Genomic DNA, 22483 nt, shown 5'->3' on the forward strand with positions numbered 1-22483 from the left:
TAATTATTTAAAAGGTAAAATGATCCTTCAAAGGTATTTTTCATAAATATTACAAACATTATACAAATAGCATTGAAAGGCTAAAATCATAATCCATACCTCTTTTTCTTTTAAAAATAGAAATGGTACATTTTCATGGAGATTCCAAGTATAACATGAAAACACATGGAGAAACAAAATTCTCTATTTGTTCTATGAATAGCACTATGAGGTCAGAAAAAAAGGAACACATGGTTTCACTGAGAATTGCAAAGCTATACAGAGTGATCAGTGCAGTGAGTGCTGGGAAAGTGTACAATAATTTCATAGTGAATTTAAATTTTAAGATATCAGTTTTTCACACCAATAGTGAGAGTTATGATTGTTCTCACAAATATTAAGATGAAACCAGGCCTCATCCCAAAAAAGAACACAAGCTGTGGGTCGAATAAACGATCATTAATTGATGTAAGAAATCGCTCAAAATATCTCACTTTTGTTGCTGGATCAGCAGGCTTTAAACAATGAGCTCATCTAAATCTGTATGGTTTGATGTGTAACAGCTTTGTAGCTCTGTGTGCAGAAGAAACTGAAATCCCTACTTGTGCTAATTTTGTGAGTGCTTTATTCGGTGTCCATTCAAGATTTGCACCAATGTCATATAGCTTTTCCACTGTTAAAACTGTTCATGTGCATGCATGTTTTTTATTGAACCCTGAGCCAGTAGTTCCATATTTATTTGCAGTTATGTCAATCTGTGCTCATGAAGGTGGCACTTCACCAGGAAATTGTTGAACAAATGCATCACATCCCCATCGAGCCAACTTGCATTTAAAATAACATTTACATACAAAAATACGGTGTTGCAATGATAACTGTCTCACCACATTAACAGCTGAGATTCAGGCTGGCTATTGATGCTAGGTCGAACACGCACACGCACACACTCCTTCCAAGGTCAAGAACTATGAGTGCGCCTCCCGTAAAGCTGCTGAGGTCTCGGAGAGTAGAAACTGGACAGTCTCGAAAGACCGTGTATGCAAGTGATCAAATGGTTTAAAGGCATTTCAAGCAAAATATGCTGTCTGGTAAAGTTGTGCTCATTCTGAATTCCTTTTCTGGACATAAATCTACACAAAATGAAGATACTGTACAGTGATGATGATCCCTCCTGGTGCCAGAGCTTACTGCCAACCACTAGATGTATATGAGTGTGGAGTATGGAAAGGCTTTGTACGTAGATTATCTGACACTGTTCAGTTATTAAATTTGGATGTAGTTTTGGTGCAGAGGAACATGAAAATACCACATACCACCAGCTATCGTCTACTTGTTTTTGTCCCATGTATACCTGGTATCGAAGTCAGCACTTTGAACATCCTGCGCAATATTGTTTTGACAGCGGTGACTTAAAATGTTCCACTTGCCCTTATCCTCGCTTCATTAGGTGTGGTTGGTGTAGAACTACTTTGTGCTTTCAGCATTTCTACCATGAGCACCATTGTTCCAGAAACTATAAGGAGTAACTTACTTTCATGTGTAACATCCCTTTTTATACTGATTAACCTTTCCTTCATCATAAAAAAATTATTCTATTGCCTTTATTAAGCCATAATCAATGCAGGAATTTAATTATTTCTCTTAATGCTGCTAGATAATCTTCGTGATGTGCTATAAAATTACTAACGGAATAAGAAAGAAAATCAGTGGTGTGGTCCCTCAACAAGTGAACCCAGCATGCGTTGCAGTCCTTGTAGCCAAGCACGCCAATTCAAACATGCAAACTTTAACGCTTTCTGTAGGTCACATAAGTTAATTTCTGAAATAAATGTTTTGTCCATTGTGTTATTCTTGGCTCATTTAACTTGTGTGTAAAATTTACTTAAGATCCACGATTCCCCGGTACATACCCTTCCCTTGTCAGACAGTTTACAGCATATCCTCACTTTCAGAGAGTTCATTTAGCCCCTTTCTAAATAATAAATGTATCATGGACATACACAAATAATAAACACCACAGCATAATACATGCACAACTTAGAAAACACCAGTTCAGGTTCATACCCATAACCATGCGGTATAGACACATTTAATTAAGAATTAATATTTGATTTAATGATCCACCCAATCAATACACTTTACAAGTGAGCATACATTTAATCTTAAAATATTTTATGCATTCTTTGTTACATGTTTCATCTTTTATTTAAGACTTTTTCAGCCATAGGATCTCAGAAATAATTTTATCTAATTAAAATACAGAAATATTACTGTCCAATAATGATGGATGATGATGAAGAATTTAAAACTGATGAACTCATGTCCTTTCTAGAATGTTTAAAAAACACACTAAAATCATTACACTTTGTTTTTCTATAATACTGTCCACTACTTTCTTTAAAAAAAGTATTTTACATGTTAAAATTTGATTCATATCATTATCTTCTAATTAATGTTAGGTTGACATAGCTTCAGTGTACTGAATGAGGTAGAAGTTAAGCTTTGGCCTCGGCAATGGGAGAATAGGACCTTATCTTTTCTTCATTCATCAACTGGAGAATACTGAAGCTTTCAATCTGATAAAATTCAAGAGATTAGGTCCTTATAATGACTTTCCTCCCTACGGCCGGTTCCTATCCGAACTAGCTTGGACCTGCTACTGCGTGTAGTGTGGCGAAAAGTCGTCCATCCTTCGTAAATGACCGCAGAAGCGAGCTCTGCATTTGCGAATTGTGTCTGTGACCTTCTCGATCTTAGAATAGATTTCTTGTCTTGATTTTCTTATATAGATCCCATTTTTGTAGTTTGGGCGACGTATGTTGTGGAGAATTCTTCTCTCCTTTTGCTCTAACTTAGCGGGGGCACATTTCTGTAAGAGGATAAGGCATTCTCATGCATAGAGAGACACCAGCTTGATAACGGTGCTGTAATGTTGAATTTTAGTATTTATAGAAAAGCACCTTTTGTTGTACATGTTCTGGGTAGTTTGGAAAGCTACCTCCATTCTTCTTCCTCTGGCCACTAAGGCCGCGGTATCTAATTCGTTTGACTGGATCCACTCATCAAGATATCTAAACTTATGCATACAGTTTATTTTTTCATATTTGGTGTTCAGTCTTATTGAATTATGTGAGAATCATAACTTCCAGATGATATCCACCCACGTTTGACACCTTCCCAGAAAAACTACATGGCGATCCCCAATGAGAGAATTCCAACTAGACCATTTTGCAATATTCCGAGGGCACAGTCCCGAAATAATGAACGTCACAGTCAAAAAGGGGATGAACATAGATTATTATTATTATTATTATTATTATTATTATTATTATTATTATTATTATTATTATTATTATTATTATTATTATTATTATTATTATTATTATTATTATTATTATTATTATTATTATTATTATTATTATTATTATTTAAAAACAGAAAAAACTAGCAAGATACTGTTTAAGCCCATCTTAATTACAACTATAGGATTCTACTAATAGCTAAACTTCTAGAGAGATTTTTCTCTTTCTAAACATTGAAGAAAATATTTGTTTATAGGAAGAGGAACTAGGAATTGAAAAAAATTATCAAGGAATATCTTGCAACAAATTTCCAACATTTTGGACATCATTTGTAAAAAAGACTGTGTCACCTGAGTGACAGCCCTGTATGTAGATCAGTGATGAATGATTGATTGACATTAAAAACAGCAGACTTCCATGTTGACATTAATATTCCTTGCAAAAATATACTAAACACAGTTTTCCAGCTTTATATCTCATCATATTTAAAAACATCTCCTATTACTGTAATTACACAGCCAGAAATCATTTTTCTGAGAATTTGGCTGTTGCATCAGCCTAAACCACTTGTTGTGCTAGTAGAAGCTTTCACCTGTTTTAGTGGTGTGTGCCTGGTATTGGCATTGTGCAGTATTTGATAGCATGTCCTCTCTCAGATGATCTAGTCACCATTTCCTGAGTCTTCCACAAGGACAGCTTCCTTCTGATTGAAGATTCAAGATTGATTTTGGCACAGACTACTTATCGCTGAGCATGATGTCACTACTACTGACACAGCCATCATTCATACCCATAGAAGGCAACTGGGCAAACAATGTTCTTATAGACCTCTGATGATCACATAGGAATCCAGAGACCAGTCTCCATTTCAGGCAGGCTACACTAAACATGGTCAGGTGTCACCATTTGTGTTTTACAATTCTTGTTTTTACCAGTGGTTTATTCTTACACAAACTCTGACAGGTTTTCAGCAATGAGATGACATAGGGCTAGGACTGGAAAGGAAGAAAAGATGGCCTTAGTTAAGGTACAGCCCCAGCATTTGCCTGGTGTGAATGTGGGGAACCTCAGAAAACCATCATCAGGACTGCTGATGGTGGGGTTTGAACCCATGCATCTGCGGTCTGCACACCATGTTGTTGTTTGCCACAGTCCATTTTCTGCCAACTTGATGTCCCATTCTCTGAATATGCTCCCCAAGACACTGATGTTCTTTACCAGCCAAGGAAACATTGTCAGCTTACAGTAGCATCCTTAAGTGCAGCCAGTATCCAATATTTGGGAGATAGTGGGTTCGAACCCCACTGTCGGCAGCCCTGAAGATGGTTTTCCGTGGTTTCCCATTTTCACACCAGGCAAATGCTGGGGCTGTACCTTAAATACGGCCATGGCCGCTTCCTTCCCACTCCTAGCCCTTTCCCGTCCCATCGTCACCATGAGACCTACCTGTGTCGGTGCGACATAAAGCCAATAGCAAAAAACAAAAGTAGTACAGTAGCGTCCATGGATGCCATGCTTGAATGTCTCCTGTCATCATGTTCATGCAAAGGATGAAGAGTAGGGGGTAAAAGGAGTGAGAGATCGTCAGGATATTGTACCACACTACTGTTATCATAGTAAACAATCTGTGTCAAGCAAACACATACTTTCGGTTCACTATAAAATTTGAGCACTTGCCAGCTCAACTTGTGAAGAACAGTCTTCCTTTTCCAAATCTAAGAAGACAATGTGAATTGACTTATGTTTCTCTCTATGTCTCTCTAATAGCAGTCTGGTGGCATAAATGGCATCTGTCATACTGTGTCCCTTCACAAAACCCCTTAATACTGATGTTGGCTCAGAGGTGACTATCATGAACACATCCAGTTTGAACATTATTTTTTAAGTACCGCATAGGTATCCAAGAGTTTAGACTAGTGAAGGTTTTGTTAAAAGATCTTTCTATAGCAGTACATATTTATACAATGTATATGTGAAGGAACTAACAGATGTGACTGGAATTTATAGGTTCTTAGGATGCCAGCCGAACACTTACACCTTCACCAAGGCATTGGGGGAACATGTCATTAATGACCATCGAGACCAATTACCTGCTGTAATCTTTCGGCCTTCTATAGGTAAGTTAATTCATTAAGCAGATTTTATAGTACCTGCAATGTCTTTATACAGAGTTTTTCGGTTGCAACAAAACTAGTCCACTATTGTATGGAAGAAAATCCTCTTGATAATTGCACCAAATGCTCTGTAAAACTTCTTAGATGTGCATCCCATAGGAATGTTTGTCTTAGAGCATTATTGTTTTCAAAGTATGTTATGTTTGGAATAATAGTGATGGATTATGAACAAAAAGGCCTCTTGCTTAGTAATCTCGAGAGCATCCATATCAAAATTGACCAATTCAGGAACTGTTCTCACAATTTAAATGAGATTAATAAAAAGAATACATTAGTTTAAATGGTCATTTCATTTATTTGCCAGCAATTTTATAATAAGAACAAACTCCGCTTCCAGCTCATCAACATAACACCGCCCCTCCATTTCCCCATCTGCTTAGCACCTCCTTCCTTCACTCCCTCCACTCTTTTCTTCATCCATACCAATACAGCTGAGCCAGCTGTAAACACGTCTAGTGGAAACAAGACCTCCACACCAACAAGACCAAGCCGTTCGAAAGGGCAACTACTCAGTAAGCAAGTCACATGTTTATTTCACTATTGCTTCCTGTCTCTTAGCTTCAGCTTTCTACATACATTCATTCATCTTCTTTCCATTACAGATCACATCTGGACTTTATAAGATCAACATATTGACGGTTTCCACTAATTGCTTGGCACAGGCCAGAGCAAAGTGTAGCGTCCACTGAAGTCCCAGTCTTATCAATGGCTGTGACAATATGGAAGCTCCTGGGGTACGGGTGGTGCTGAATAGTAGCATTCAGAGTACAACCTGTGCGTGTGAGTGTTATAAAATTTGTTGCTCATAGAGTCAGTCATGCTACAATAGCACTGCCTGGCCCAGTGAGGAAAGCAATGGCAAACTACCTCACTCCTCATCTTGCCTAGTATGTCTCATTTTGGTACTGCCATTGGTTTTTGTGGTTTGCCTATAACTGCATAGCCTTTGGTGGTGCTGTTTGAGGATCCAACCAGCCTCTGGGCTGATGACCTAACAGACAGACTAATTGAGACACACAACACTGTATCAGTCCTTTTTTCACATGTTCTACGTTCACTGGCTTCTGTTCCCCTCCAGATCATTTGCATATATGACCTATTGAAGATGGACAGTTCCAACTGTATAATGGAGATTTACCCTTGTTTAGAGTGATATAAACATCTTTAGACTAGAGGTTTCCAGCCTTGTTATCACTCTGCTGGTTTTTAGATATGTTAATCAAGTTCTACTCTGATTTTACATGCTCCTTCACATTGTTTTAGTGTTACTTATTCAAAATTAATTCGTATATAGCTTTTTAGTATATTTTACTGAAGATTGCTCAAAGATAAGCTGAAACATGTTTGACTAAAAATCATTCCATCTAAAGATGAATATTTGTATTGAATGGGGGGAAGTAATAAAAAGCTTTTCTATTGTAAAGTGTAAACTGTCAATACAGAATGAAACTAATATCTTGTATTAAAAAAGCAAATTAACACAAACCTAGAATGTATATTTGCTGAGGCAAATGCACAAATTAACACAAGCCTCAAAGGCAGATTCACCGCATCTGACACCAATGTCAAATGTAGACTTGCTGAGGCAAATGTTCAAATTAACACTAATTTGGAACTTAGACTCACTCATGCCAGTACTAGGTCTGAACGAAAGTTTGTCAAATCTAATGCCAATATACAACATAGGTTTGTTGAAGTAAACAATCAATCCACTCATAACATAGAGACGGTCAAAGATGAGATTTGACCTCAGGTGATCGATAACATCAAGGAGAAAGAAGTACACAATGTCCCACACCTTACTGATATTGAGGTTATGCAAGATGTCCATATCAAAAAGATGTGCCATACCAATCGAAACCTTCATGGAGAAGACAGCCAGAAGTGCTGGAGACGAAATAGGAATTGGCACCAGGCTGAATTAAATAGGAGATGGAGAGACACTCATGAATATAGCAATAAGAATAAATATGATCAGCCAGGCACTACAGTTTCTTCCCACATCTGAGGAACTCACCCAACAGATAGATAGTCTGAAAACCAAATTTAAGGATTCACATGGACAACTGACATTTTTCTGGCATTGCCTCAAATGAAGTTTAACATGATCTTAGGATCAGATTTTATGATGAAATATGGAGGAATAATAGACTATTCTGCCAATGTCATTCATTTTACAACTTAAACTCTGCAGAATTGCATCTGGTAAATGAAGAGAATGCAGTGATGCAAGGGTTTGAGGCCCTATATTATCATTCTGATGGCACAAAGGAAGCACATGAGCAAAGTGATGCTGCAAAAGTCGATGATGTTAATGTTGAAGAGGATGATACCGATGAAAGGGAACCCGTAGAGGATGATAGGATGTCTATTATTGAGGATACCGGTATAACTATTGAGAGTCAGGGTTATTATGCATCGATAACCAGTGCAATCACGAGCCCAGAATCTAAGAGAGAATTAACAGAAGCTACCTATGACAAAAACAGCTTCATGATCACTAATACCATCTATTACTTCGGTTTCTCTATAGAGTTCATCTGGTTTTACCAGCACCACATCCAAGATTTTTTTCCCTCTAGTTGGTTCGATCACTTAGAACCCAAAAATACTTTTCGACGACTGCTCGGAGATGCAACACCAGCAAGACAGTATTATATCCTCTCCACAGGAGCTTCTTTTAAACGATCTGTGATCGTCCTGAATGTCTCATTCAGAGCAGATACTACATTTCTAGCAGGAGATTATTTACACCATAGAGGGCAATCTCACTGCTATGCAACCCAAACCATATGGCCAGCTCACTCAGTTTGCTCATCACCCGCAGTGTTCCAGTTTTCTTCTTCTTGTTTCTTTTTGTTTATTTATTGGCCTCTACTTCAATCAGAGGCCTGGTTAACATAGACTTCTTTATCATATGGTTTACTGCATCTGACCTTGACTTATTTTATTGTAGGCTGGTAAAAGTTGTTATAACTGATACCATTAGTGTGAATAACTTACAACATGGATTTCACCATCCAAACTATGCTACTGACAGGGACACAAGTTTCTAGTCTTCACATCACATGATCGGTCATGATAACTTCTTACCCCACAGTCAAGACCAGATCACACATACAGAAAGGGAAAATAAAAGGTATGTTAAGTAACTATTCTACATTCATCTAGGTAGTTAAAATATTCTTGAGCAACATGAATTGTCAAAGAATTTATGCTACTAAACAAGAAAAACTGTAATGCCGTAACATAATATCCAAAGAACATCTTGAGGCAACCTCTAAGTTTCAATACCTTAGTTGTAATTTTCTCACAACTTCATTAATCACCAACTCATAAATCATTATCACCTCAATAGATCACATCCATAGTTGTAACTCGGGACCTAGTACCACCACAGGTGGTATCTCGACAATCAACTATGGAAAGTCTTCAAAGGAATATTCCACCGTCTGAACCAAATGGTCAGAGCAGGCAGTGGTCAGATACGGTGGGCTGCCACCTTGAAGATCCAATGCAGTTTTAGGCATTGAAATACCCACACACAGACAAGACAACTGAACTTAAATCAAAATTAAAACCAAACCATACATCATATTTTGCTACACACAATGTAACTTCCCTTCTACAAATTGGCAAATTAAAAGTGATAAGTGATATAATGGACCTGCACAAGATTTTCATTATGGGATTAAAGGAAATTAGAAACATCGATCAGGATGCACTCGAATCTCAAGGTTACAGACTCTACAAAGGTATACCAGAAAATAGAGTGACAAAAAATATTCCCCAGTTTGGAACAGGCTTTTTGGTTAGCCTTAAAATAATAAAAATCTATACAAAAGTTTAAATCTCATTCCCCAAGGATCTCCACCCTTACAATAAACACAGCTAATAACATTTATACTATAACTAATGCACATGTTCCTACCAATGATAAGAAGAACTCTCTAAAAGACCGTGTAGAGATAGAAAACTATTGGGATCTACTGAACGATATCCTAAATAACATTCCTAAGAATCATGTTAAAATATTAACTGGGGATTTTAATGCCCAATTAGGAAGAGAACGTAGATATCGTGATGTAATTGGTAAATGGCCTGGTCAGAAGAGAACAACAAAACTGGTCAAAAACTCATTGATATTGCAGGAATCATAGCCTAATATCAAAATCTACATATTTTAATAGAAAACCACAAAAACTCAAAACATGGAAACATCCCAATTACACTAAAGGTGAATGGCAATTAGATCATGTATTTATGGATAAATTGAGCCGATGACCTTCGATGTCAGGCCCGTTAAAACAACAAGCATATGGATAAATTATATCACAAAGAAATTTATAATGTCAGGGTTCTTTGAGGAATAGACACAGGCTCAGATCATTCTTCTTCTTCATCCATTCCCTTTTCCAGATTCTCTCTGGATAGGGTAGTGTACCAAAGTTCACCATCTTACTTGATCTTTCAACCATTTCCTCTTCTAGTACTTTATTGCTATCAACTCCTCTATATGCAATACAGTCCGAAACAGAGTTCCTCCATCTCATTCTTTTTTTTTTTTTTTTTTTTTTTTTTTTGCTAGGGGCTTTACGTCGCACCGACACAGATAGATCTTATGGCGACGACATCTCATTCCAGGACGTCCCCTAGACCTCTTCCCAGTCTCTGTATCCATGAATGTTCTCTTTAGTATTCTCTCTCCTGGCATTCTCATCATATGTCCAAACCATTTTTCGCTTTGTTATATCGATCTCTTCTTGAAGTTTACACACTCCCATGCTTCTCCTTATTTACTCATTTCGTATTCTATCTCATCTTGTCTTTCCCTGTATGCTCCTCAAGAACTTCATTTCAGCTGCTTGTATCTTACTTTGGTTCCGCTTAGTTAATGTCCAGGCTGCTGAAGCATAGGTCAGTATAGGTTTATAATAGGACGAGTATAAAACCTTCTTGCACTTCATTGGCACATCTTTGTTCCATAAAATGTCTCTCACACACTGGTAGAAACTTGCAGACTGCTGCATTCTTAAATCAATTTCTCCATCCAAATTTCCATCTTGTGATATCACGCTGCCCAAATATTAAAAAATTTTTACTACTTCAAGAGGTTCATTTCCTATTTTTATCACTCCCCTGGATTTTCTGTTGCCTCTTGTCATGATCAAAGTCTTACTTTTCACAGTACTAATCTTCATTCCAAAATTTCTTATCTCCTCATTCCATAAATCAACTTGTGTCTGTACTTCCTCTTCGTTATCTCCCCAAACTACAATATCATCAGCAAAGAGCATAGACTTTACTTGCTCACCCATCATCTTCTCCTTGATATTATGTAGAATTCTATCCATGATGATAATGAAGAGTAAGGGAGACAATACGACTTCCCTGTCTTAAGCCTGTCTCGACTCTGAACCATTCAGTTTGACCCACTTTGGTTCTAACATAGCTTTTGCAATTTTTATACAATGCTATTACCATCTGCATTGTTTCATTCCCAATCTGTGCCTCTGTCAATGTTTTCCATACCAAATTCCTTGGGACACTGTCATATGCCTTTTCAATATCTAGAAACATTACTACCATTCCTTTCCATATTCCCAATACCTTTACATTATTTGACACAATGTAAATATTGGGTCAAATGTGGACCTGCCTCTTCTGAATCCATACTGGTGTTCTGCCAATTTTCCCTCTACTCTGTCTCTTATTCATCTAACCAAGATTCTTTCAAGGATCTAGCTGTATGAGGTATCAGTGTCACTCCTCTGTAATTTTCACATTGCTTCCTGTCTCCTTTCTTGAAAATTGGTATAATGACCCCTTTCGCCCACTCTTTTGGAGCAGTCTTTTCTCTTCATTTCACTCTGAAGAGTCTATACAACCACTGTAGACCAACTACTCCTGCTACTATTATCATCTCTATGGTGACCTCTTGCCTTGCCTTGCTTCATTCTTTTAGTGGCCCACTCAATCTCTGCTATGGGCACCTCGTATTCCTTATCTTCCATCCGCACTAAATCTGGTTCTTCAATTTCTCCATATACTGAGATATTTTGCACGCTGTAAAGCTGTTCAAAGTATTTTCCCCACCTCTGCAATATATCCTGCTTCTGTGTCATCACTTCCTCCTGTTCATTTTTAATGAAGTTAGTACCTTCTCCTGGGTTTTTTTTCTTTATAACCCACTAGAATAAGATCTTTTTGTGTCTGGTTGTATTTTTTTGCAGAGATTCAGTGAACTTTTGCCAGCATTTCTTATTCTCTTTGAACCACGCTGGAGCACTCCTTCTTCCAGTGCCTGTATTCTGTTTTGCATTCTGTTGTTCTGTTTCTCAGCTATCTTTCCCAAGCTTGTTTCTTCATTTTATCTATATCTTTTACTCTGTCATTCCACCAGGGCACTTCTTGATCTTTCTTCCTGCCTGATACTCTTCCACAGGTCTTTTCTGCAGACTCGACCATGACTGTTTTAAAGTATGCCCATTCTTCTTTGACCCTTCTGATGTCTTCCTTAGGTATACTTGTTTTAATGTATGTCTGGAACTCTTCATTTATTTATTTCTCCTGCAATTTCTACACCCTTAGCTTTCTCTGCCTAATCTCAGTAAACTTTTGTATCTTTCCCATCTTTAACTTAGCTCTTACAACTCAGTGATCTCCTTCGAAAGATTCACTTGGGAGGGCTGTTTGTCTACCAACATTTTCCTGTTACCTTTCTTGACCAAAATGTAATCTATCAGAGTTTTGATTTTGTTATCCCAACTATATCTTGTTATTCTTCGACTATTTTTCTAATGAAACCATGTGTTACCAATGATCAGCTCATTTCTTCTACAGAAGTCTACCAAAATATCTCCAGCCTTGTTTCTCTTTCCATATCCAAATGCACTTATAATCCTCATCTCCTTTCGTTTCCTGACCTACTTGGGCATTCATGTCTCCTGTGATCACAACTTGTTTGTCCTGTATATAGCCTTCCAGATATTCAAGGTATTCCTCTAGATCCGTATCTGTATTTTCTGTTTGTGGAAAATACCCTTGAATTATATCTGTAACACCAGTTTCAAGTCTCAATCTGACCTTAATCAACCTGTCATTTATCTTTTCCACCAATTCTAGGTATTCAATCAGTCACTACTGATCTGCATTTAGGACACATATTTCAGATTCCCTATGGGAATCAACATCTATATCAACATACCACTTAGTTGAGCACCTCACCTCCTCTCTCCCAAGTCTCCCCAGCCCAAACTTTGCAACATTTTTGTAACGCTACTCTTTTGTCGATAATCGCCCAGAACAAATCAAGCTGCTTTTCTTTGGATTTTTTTCAGTTCCTGAATCAAGTAATCCTGGTGAGGGTCCATTACACTGGAATCATACTCTAGTTGGGGTCTCACCAGAGACAAATATGCTCTCTCCTTTACATCCTTACTACAACCCCTAAATACCCTCATAACCATGTGCAGAGATCTGTACCCTTTATTTACAATCATATTTATGTAATTACCCCAATGAAGATCTTTTCTTATATTAATACCTAGGTATTTACAGTGAACCTAAAAGGGAACTTTATCTCTTTCTGAATCAGGTGCCCTTCCCATATTAACTTATTTGCCATTTGTTGGTCAGGCTTCCTGTCATTTGCATTACCTTCCCAATTGACATTTGGTAAATTGAGATCACCCGCTGCAATCACATTCCTTTCCTTATCATTTCCCACATAGCTGATTATCTTATCAAATAATTCTGAATCAGCATCTGTGCTACCCTTTCCTGATCTGTACACTCCAAAGACATCAAGTTGCCTATTATCTTTAGAGATGAGCCTTACACCTAGAATTTAGTGTTTCTCATGTTTAACTTTTTCGTAGCATACAAATTCTTCTTTCACCAGAATGAATACTCCCCCTCCTACCATTCCTATCCTATCTCTATGACACACCCTCCATTTTAGTTATAATAGTAGCCTTCTAATGTCAATATTGCAAATACTTTCACCAACTGTAAATTCCTCACTCATTGCAATATCTTTAAAACCAACATTGTACAAGTCTTTTACCATATGTTAATTTTAGTTCAAGTCTCTCCAAGGCTTTTTAAAAATTAGTTTTATTTTATTCATATGTAAATCAGGTGCCTGATTTTATTTTAAGGTTAAGGCAATTGCTGATGATGCCTATATACAATGCGAAACATGTACCATTTTAGTAAACATGTCAATGTAAATCAACAAAGACAAGACTTATTGTATTGATTAGGTGGTACAGTTAATAAATTATTGTTATTATTCCAATCAAATATCATCAATACGGATCAAAAACAATATTTATCATGTGTAACACCCTCCAGTTCCGTGAGAAAATTTCTGCATCCATTATATCATTTCTCAACCATGATTCAACTCCTATTACAATATCTGGTAAGTATATATATCTATTAAATTACTTAATTCTATTCCTTTCTTTACAATACTTCTACAGTTGAGCACTAACATTTTTATGTCATCCCTCTTTGATTTCCAGTTCCCTGTTCCCTTAATACCGCTCCCTAGCCCACCCTGTTTCCCTGAATGTATCTCCCTATAACCCTTCTAAACAAACTTCCTAACTGTGGTTTAAGTGAAGGCCATCTGAGCACAGATCCCTATCTCCTACCCACCCATTAGGATCTAGAAATCTCACTCCCAGTTTCCCACATACCAACTCCATAGTCTCATTTAAATCTCCAATCACCTTCCAGTCAGTATCCCTCCTACACAGTATTCCACTGATTACAATCTCCGCTTCCTTAAACTTCACCCGTGCTGCATTTACCAGGTCCCACACATCTACAACTATGTTGGTACTTATACCTGCTTGTCTTACGTTGTTAGTACCAACATGAAACATTACCACTTTCTCCTTTCCCTCCTCCTTCTCTTCTACTTTCTTCAACATCTGCCTTAACCTAATTCCTGAATAACACTCTACCCTGGTACCCTTTCCTCCACACACTTTCCTGACATGTCTGACAATGGAATCCCCCATGACCAGAGCCTCAACCCTACCTACCTCATTTAATCTCCTCCCCTCCTGGTCAGTCCTGTCTTTCCTGACAGCTGCAGAAGCTACTTCCTCCTCCCTTTTCTCCATCCCATGACCCTGTTCCACCTGTCTTTCGCTATCCACTACTCCACATTTCCCTTTCCTACCTCTTCCCTTTCTCCTACTTCCACACTTCTCGGCAACAGTTCCCTGTTCCTTATCTTCCCTCGGTTGTTCTACCTGCAGTGACTTGTACCGATTTCTCACCAACACCTGTCTTGAATTCTGATCCTGAATGGAGCCCTTAGCCTGCAATCTCCTTCACCTTAAAACATTAGACCACCTGTCTTCTACAATTACCCCCTTTCCTTCCCATCCCTCTGTTACACCTACTGTATCCTGTACATTGTTTGAGGGAGGCCTCTGAGAGAATCCCAATTATCTCCCTCAAGCTCTCCAACTCCTCCCTCATACTCCTTAATGCCTGACCACACCCACAGTTCCTACACTTGCACTCCGTAGCCATTCTTTACTAAATAATGAAAATAAAAGGAAAAATAAGATGCACAAACAGGAACCATAGAAAACTATCTTCAGGGCTGGTTAAAATAAAAATGAAAGGAAAGAAATATTGTCTAGGTTAGTTCACAAAGTTCACACAACAATAAGTTAATTAATATAGGCTACTACTACACTACAATACTACAATAATTAAGAACGCAGACAAAAAGTGCACGGGAAAAACCTTATTATTATAAGATAGAAATGGTGAATTAGCCCACAACAATCACGACAATGGACAAATCCTGGCTAAATATTTCAAAACGCTCCTAAATTGTGAAGAACCAACAGAATTCCTTCAATTAGGTGTCAATGCACCGATAACAACCCCAACAGAGAATATAATCATTGTGTTATGTGTTTTTAGATATTTATGGCTTAAATTTTGCACTGCTTTGCTAATTGGCTGATGATGACACTTCAAATACCGTATGTTGAAACCAGTCCCAAATGAACAGGTTGTAACTTCTATTTGGTTCAACTTAATAACAGAGTATTGAAAGGTGGATCCTTCCTTCTATTTAATATTGTATACAGCAATGAATGACATGAAGAATTTTAGAGCACCTGGAAAAGATCAGACCTTTGCAGACATTTGGAAATATGCTGGAAGTTCAGCAATAATTGCCCTTCATCAACAACTAGCCATTATCTGGATTACAGAAAAATTCCCAGAATATTGGACAACAGCCATCATCCAACCACTATCTAAAAAAGGGGACAAAATAGATCCTAATAACTACTGAGGGATTTCACTCCTGGACATTACTTACAAAATTTTCTCTAGAATTACTCTCAATAGAATTAAATTACAACTTGAAAATGAACTAGGAGAATATCAAGCAGGTTTCAGGCCTTGGAGGAGTTGCCCTGACCAAATTATGAGCCTCAAATGGATAATGGATTACAACACAAAAAGAAATAGAGATATGGCGATAACTTTTATTGACTTCAAGAAGGCCTATGATTGTATTCACAGAAAATCTTTATTAAAAATTTTACAACACATGAGATTACACCCTAAATGAGTAAATATGAAAAAATTAACTCTTACAGAGACCAAATCAAAAGTGAAGTTCATAGGCGAATTATCAGACCCATTCAAAGTAACTACTGGGTTACGGCAGAGTGATGGCTTAATTGTACTCTAGAAATGGTAATGCAAGAATGGTTTAGGAAATGTCCTCCAAATATTAAAATAGGTAGAACAATCCAAACAAACTGCCTTGGTTTTGCAGATGACATGGCTTTATTAGCCAAAGATTCTAACCGATCACCACCCTCTAGGACCCCGGAAATATCCCAGCGGTGATGAGGTTAATAACCTTACCCCACCAGTTGAGGGAAAAGAAGGAGATAGGAAAAGAGAGAGAGAGAGAGGGAGAAAAAGAGAGAGAGAGAGAGAGAGAGAGAGAGAGAGAGAGAGAGACAGAGACACTGGTGTGAAGGTTGCTATTGTGTCCGCCCCAAGAGGGTAGTTTAAGCGAACACAAGAGAAAACATGGGCGAAAAAGAAGCGACAAGTCACAGTACATCAAAAAATTCCAAGGATAAAAACGGCACCAGCCAACAACATGATACTAAAATTACCCAAAGGAAGAAAAAGAGACACTTACCCAAAACGTGGAGGAAAAGCGACTTAAGGTCCGTGGACAACCAAACAAGAAAATAGTTGCAGCGCTGCACCAAATGTGGTAAATGAAAACCAACTTTTAAGTGATATGAAAAAGGAAACTTTAATAGACATTTAAATGAGAGGTAACATTTCAAGATAATATTAGGAGTGGACCTAGGTTCATTATTAATTCAGAAAATACTTTGAACCATATTGTTTAAAAGAAAGTAAATACTTGACTAACAATAATTGGATCAACCTGCAAGAAATTAATATGATTAATAAATAAATACCCAATGAGGCAGCTTTAAAAAAGAAAATGCAGACTTCATTTAACAAAATAAAGGAACTAAATCGTAAAAATCAACAAGGAAAAAAAACAACAGTGACCTCCATACCGTCAAACAAGATAATTAAATATTGATTTAAGTGTGATCGATCACGCGTTTAAGAAAAAAAAAACAAATACCATGTTTAGTAAACAAACCCTAGTCCCATGACCTTTAGGCCGGTTGCCTTTTAACTTTACCACAATTCGTTCCAATTTCTACCAAGGACAATTTCCAAGGGCACACGAAATTAAAGGAAGGAGTTACACTTTTCGCCCAGCCAAAGAACGAGACGAAACGACCAAAGGTAGGCCGAAATAAATCACTTTATATGAAATAAATGCCAACGATACCAGGCAACAAAAATATTTTGATCCCACAAGAACACATCAACCAACAACAACCGCGGTAAAACAAAACCCCCACAACAATTACCCAAACACACGTTGCCATAGTAACGGACAAAACAAAGCACGGTCTACAAAAGAGAAGAAACCAACGGTTTAAACTCAAAAATAAAACAGAGATCCCGGAAACAATGCAAAAAGAACAAAAAGGAGGAATAAAACCCAAAAGGCAAGGAACCCGAAGGAAAGCTAACCCCGCTACCTTGGAAACTGCGCCTTGGTTCACACCTTATTGTACAATCAAGTGCAAAAAAAAACTTTTACAGAATTTTACGATAAACATACAATTTCTTTTCCACCGTGCGAACTGCATTCTAAAATGACTAATTGCCGAAACCGTTTCCTAATGTTCACAGACGCACACGATATCCAGCACAATTTTCGAAGAGGAAGTCTTAATCCAAATATTATTATTATTATTATTACAGTTATCTTGAAGTACGCCGAAACACATAAATCTTCTTGCTTCCCCAGAAATACTTTAATCCAAAACAGTTACATACCTTTGAGTCCAGAAAAATTGAGAAGTTCAAACCTTGGCCATTGTTATTGAAGACCGGCAACCACGAGGCCGTGAACTAAAGTTGTTCACCAAGGATCCTGGGGATTATCGTAGCAAAAACATAATCCAGTGAAACAGTAGGAGGCCAGCAACTAATAGAGTAAGGGATAATCCCTCTTAAGTTGGTTTCATGGGGGTTTCAGCACCACCATCCGCCGCATAGCGGAACACTCACATACACGTCTATCCATGGCGGCTACAGGACGCCGACTCGCATCGGCAAGCAAGCGAGGAGCAGGCCAGTTTTGCCTGGTAGGAGGACTGCGCATGCGCGACCAACCAGAGCTAGGAGAACGCCCCACGGCTTACATTAGCATTAAACGGGAAGTCGAGCATTGAATTGACACAGAAATTCTAGGGCTCACAGGCCAGTTCAAAATGTTTATAAGGGGGAGGCTCACATTATTTAATATCGTCTCAGCCCTCCCGCCCCGAATCGACGACAAAATCTCATGCATAACACGATGATGATGTGGTGGTCACATATATACTAAATTTGGGCGAAGTAGTCCAACAGGAAACGACCACCAAGATTAACTAATTTCAGTTAGAAGTTCACATGACCAGGTTAATAGTCCAATACACAGTTCCATATCACATAGTTTTTAGAAATAATTGGCGGGGTGCGATCAACATCAGTGTCCAGAAACGTTAACCGAGCACTCGGAAAATCACCAGAGTAATGTTTGTCACCAAATAGAGAGCACAATGACCAGAGTTCACCAAAGTTTCAAGTTCACCTAACATACATGTTTTCAATGCATCACACAATGATATAGGTTATGACACATGACGCAGTTCACCTTGAGGTTTGGCAACTCTTACACTAATCACCGATATACTGACCAAAATTAAACCAAAACTACATGATTATAAGTCCACGCATTCAGGTTATTTTCTCAAGCACGGAGGTAAATTAATTTTTTAATGCATGAATACCTTTACCAGTCTCCTATGATATTAAGGGAATGCATGATCTCGAGTTGCAAAAAAGGGTGACAACAGGGGAAAGAAACGCACAACGGGACCAGGGGAGGACCAAAGAAAGCGCAATTGGTGAATGTAATCCTCAAAATAAGTGAACCGCAAATATTAGATCAACACAGTTTTGTTACGCTTGATTGAGTCAGGGCCACGGTACACCACTCAAATATAGAAGTGAGTAGTCAACAGGGTAAGCACCAGTCAGTACACGGAGTATCCATAATACCAGAATGGAACGAGCAACCACACCCATCACCATAGCCAAACAAGACCTCAAACTTCGACACTCGATTCGGTTAACAATCAAATACCCAGAATTAAAATCACCGCAAAAACAACAACCCATAATCAAGAGCATCAACCACAACATAAGGTGCCATGACCTCAGTGCCAAAAAGCAATTTTCCAGAGAAGTTCAGATCAGAAACTCTGAGTGAAACAACACCTAGTCCACAAGTACCATCCCCACAGTACAACGGCTTACCACCACTAACTAAACATAAATAAATATGACATAGGACGAGAAGGTTTTTCATCTAGACAAAGGTCATTACACAGGCATACTCCAATGAAAGCAGGTTAAGCCCAAGGTTAGGATTTAGTAGATACAGGGCTAAGACACAGTGAAGAATCAATCACTAACAGATTCCAAGATGCACTGACAAGAGCATTAGGGCAAAAAAATTTCAAATACAGGTTCAACTTCCCACATCAAAATACACCACCTAGTTGAATAAGAGTGAGGACAAGAAACCAAAACGCAATAGATAAATCCAGCTTCAAAAAGTCAGAGTTAGGATATAAAATATGGAAAATCCAAGGCTTAAAAGGGTAAACATGTTTAGAGCAAGGGAAGGATTGACTGGACCTGTTGGAGACTTCTTAAGGTATCCAGATGGAGGGTTCGCGAATAGTCTGTCATCGACAACAAATCAGCCAAGCAACACCAAGCAACCGCACACATCATTAGTCACAAATAAGCAACCTGGAATTAACGGAACAGAAATAGGGATAGAAGAATCACAGGAGGGAACACAATCTGGAATCAGTAACCAACCTACTACACAGAACCTTAAATACAATTAATTTCACAATGGCCAGCCAATCAAATTAAAAGGCAAAGTAAAACCTCAGATCGGAAGACCAAAATGGAAAATATCGAGCAATGACGCACACAACGTACACCACCGGATACCCAATAGGGTCTCGGCATTACCCGGTCTACAAATAAGTGACTTTTCCATCACACTGTCGCTCTACAGCCAACAGGTACCTTCTCCTATCTACCAGGAGAGCAAGCAAATAAAACATAAGTGGCGGAATACGAGGCGAGTCCATGGAAAATGCTCACAGTAGCATGAAGAAGGCAGTACTCTACAAGAAGACCCCATAATCTACTCGCAGGAAGATTCCAGTACTGACCAAGGGAGCACTACTCCGTCCCATACCAGAGTAGCAAACCCAGAGCACGGTAAGATGACAAACACCAAAGTCAACAGACACAAGAGATCCACTGTGAACAATGAAACACCATAGAGTGGTAGGTAAAATTAAAATGAGCATTACAGTAGAAGAAGTTACAGACACGACATCAGATCAATAGGAAATGCATGGGAGACAGGGAAAGAAAACCCGAGTAAACCAAACAGACACATTACTGAAGACCAACAAGCTAATTCTGAGAGTAGTAGATTCATGTAGAGGAAAATGGCCATATCCACAGAACACGGAGGTAAATCAAAGACAGACACGAACACTGCCCATACCAAGGTGCCAACATCACCAAATAATACAACACAAAGAATGACCCAACCATGACAAACCACACCGGACATGCGTCAGCTCCACAAAGGGATTAAAGGAACACTAACATCCTCAACAACATGCCGTGCAGTTCTCATGCCACCCCAAAATACATCCCCAAAAATAATCCACGGTACCGTCACAACACAACCACCTTACATATGTCCAAAGCCATCCCAATCAAGGTTCAAAAGGGCATATACCACCCCTCAGGCAGAGGATCATCAACAACACAACACAAGACCCGACAAGTAGATATGGTAGGAATACTTGAACCCACAACTCAAAGGAATTAGATAAGTACCAAAAGGTTAACAAAATTTTTGACAACACATATTCTAGGCCTATAATTACCACGGTAGTGCACGATACCAAAATGGAGTGAATAATCGGGCATAAGAAACACTAAACCACCAAGTAATGTTTACAGCAGGATGAAATCCAAAGCAGTAGTTCAGAAAAGGTCAGTCAGATTAATTAATACACAGCAAGACAAGTTACGAGTAGCAAAACTTGAAGTGGCCCAGACACCAGATAAATATCCTTGAACTAGTTGATAGGTTACACGAGGAAGATGGTTCACGACACACCAGAAATAGCTAAGTACGTCCGACCAATAATCAGGAAGGAAAAAACCAGTTAAAACTATAATAGCTCAGGCACAAGGCCATCCAGTTATCCCAACCTAATACCGGCCAACATGGCCCAACCACAACTGATGACTGCCTCACGAGCAGTTGACAGAAAAGATAACTCCAATCACAAACCAAGACCAGACATACATACATACTCACAGGTGGGATGATGAAATGAAAAGACACTCAAGCCAACAACACACAGCACTCAGTCAAGGCACAAACACACAAAGCTCGGTAATGATTGAGGCACATCATATAGGCAGATTTCAATATACCAAATTCCACACAAGGATGGGAACACCTCTCTAGTAACAGGTCAAATAAACCAGACATTATCTCGCAAGGGTGCATATTTAACGCCACACTAAAAGCCAACTACACTTCAGATAACAGAAACTCAAACCAAATTTAAAGAAATAACAATAGACGAGTAAGGGTAAGCAATTTCCAAATTAAACAACCAACCAAAGAGCACAGAAACATTACAGGCTTGAAAAGTTTCAAAATACCATGATGTTGCCTACTAGATTATCAGCTACTAACAGCCAAGAACGGTTACTGGCATAGAAACAACGGAGGTTAGCCATAAGTTTAGTAGGGGCAAATAACTTACCCACACAGCCCCAATTAACTGAAAAGCACATACAACCATCGATGCCATAACACCAGGTCACATTTCAAAACCATGAAAGGGCATAACACATCACCGTGCACTTCAGCACATAACCGATTACACATATAAGTAGGCATATTTGGACATGCTTAGTGGCCAGGTCAAATTATAATCAGAATCACACACTAGAGTTAACGCAGTAAGAAGGTATTAAATTTAGAAGACAAATAAACGGTTAGCATGTACACCACCGAGGTACCATACAGGAAATATGCCAGAAATGATAGTAACAACACTAAGTCTCGGAGCCCAAAGCAAGGCCAGAACAGATAACGCAATAAGGTGATCCCAGGACACACAATGTCACACTGCAAAAGCAACCGAGCAACCTTCACATAACATAATGATCAGAAAAACTCTCCACGATTAAACCAGTTTAATTCCCACCGAAATCGCAACCACAGTATGCAGGTAGGCAGCAAAA

The 22483-nt window shown here is 38.5% G+C and overlaps 1 protein-coding gene across 2 annotated transcripts in view; it reads left to right on the plus strand.

Moving 5' to 3' along the window:
- LOC136856746 (fatty acyl-CoA reductase 1) overlaps positions 1 to 22483 on the plus strand; it is a 324691-nt gene that overhangs the window by 154430 nt on the left and 147778 nt on the right. For both annotated transcript variants that reach the window (XM_068224950.1, XM_068224951.1), the window contains exon 5: positions 5289 to 5398. In XM_068224950.1, coding sequence (XP_068081051.1) covers positions 5289 to 5398 — 110 coding nt within the window. The remainder of the gene's footprint in view (positions 1 to 5288; positions 5399 to 22483) is intronic.

The sequence above is a fragment of the Anabrus simplex genome, chromosome 1 (genome assembly GCF_040414725.1).
Source record: "Anabrus simplex isolate iqAnaSimp1 chromosome 1, ASM4041472v1, whole genome shotgun sequence".
NCBI lineage: Eukaryota > Metazoa > Arthropoda > Insecta > Orthoptera > Tettigoniidae > Anabrus > Anabrus simplex.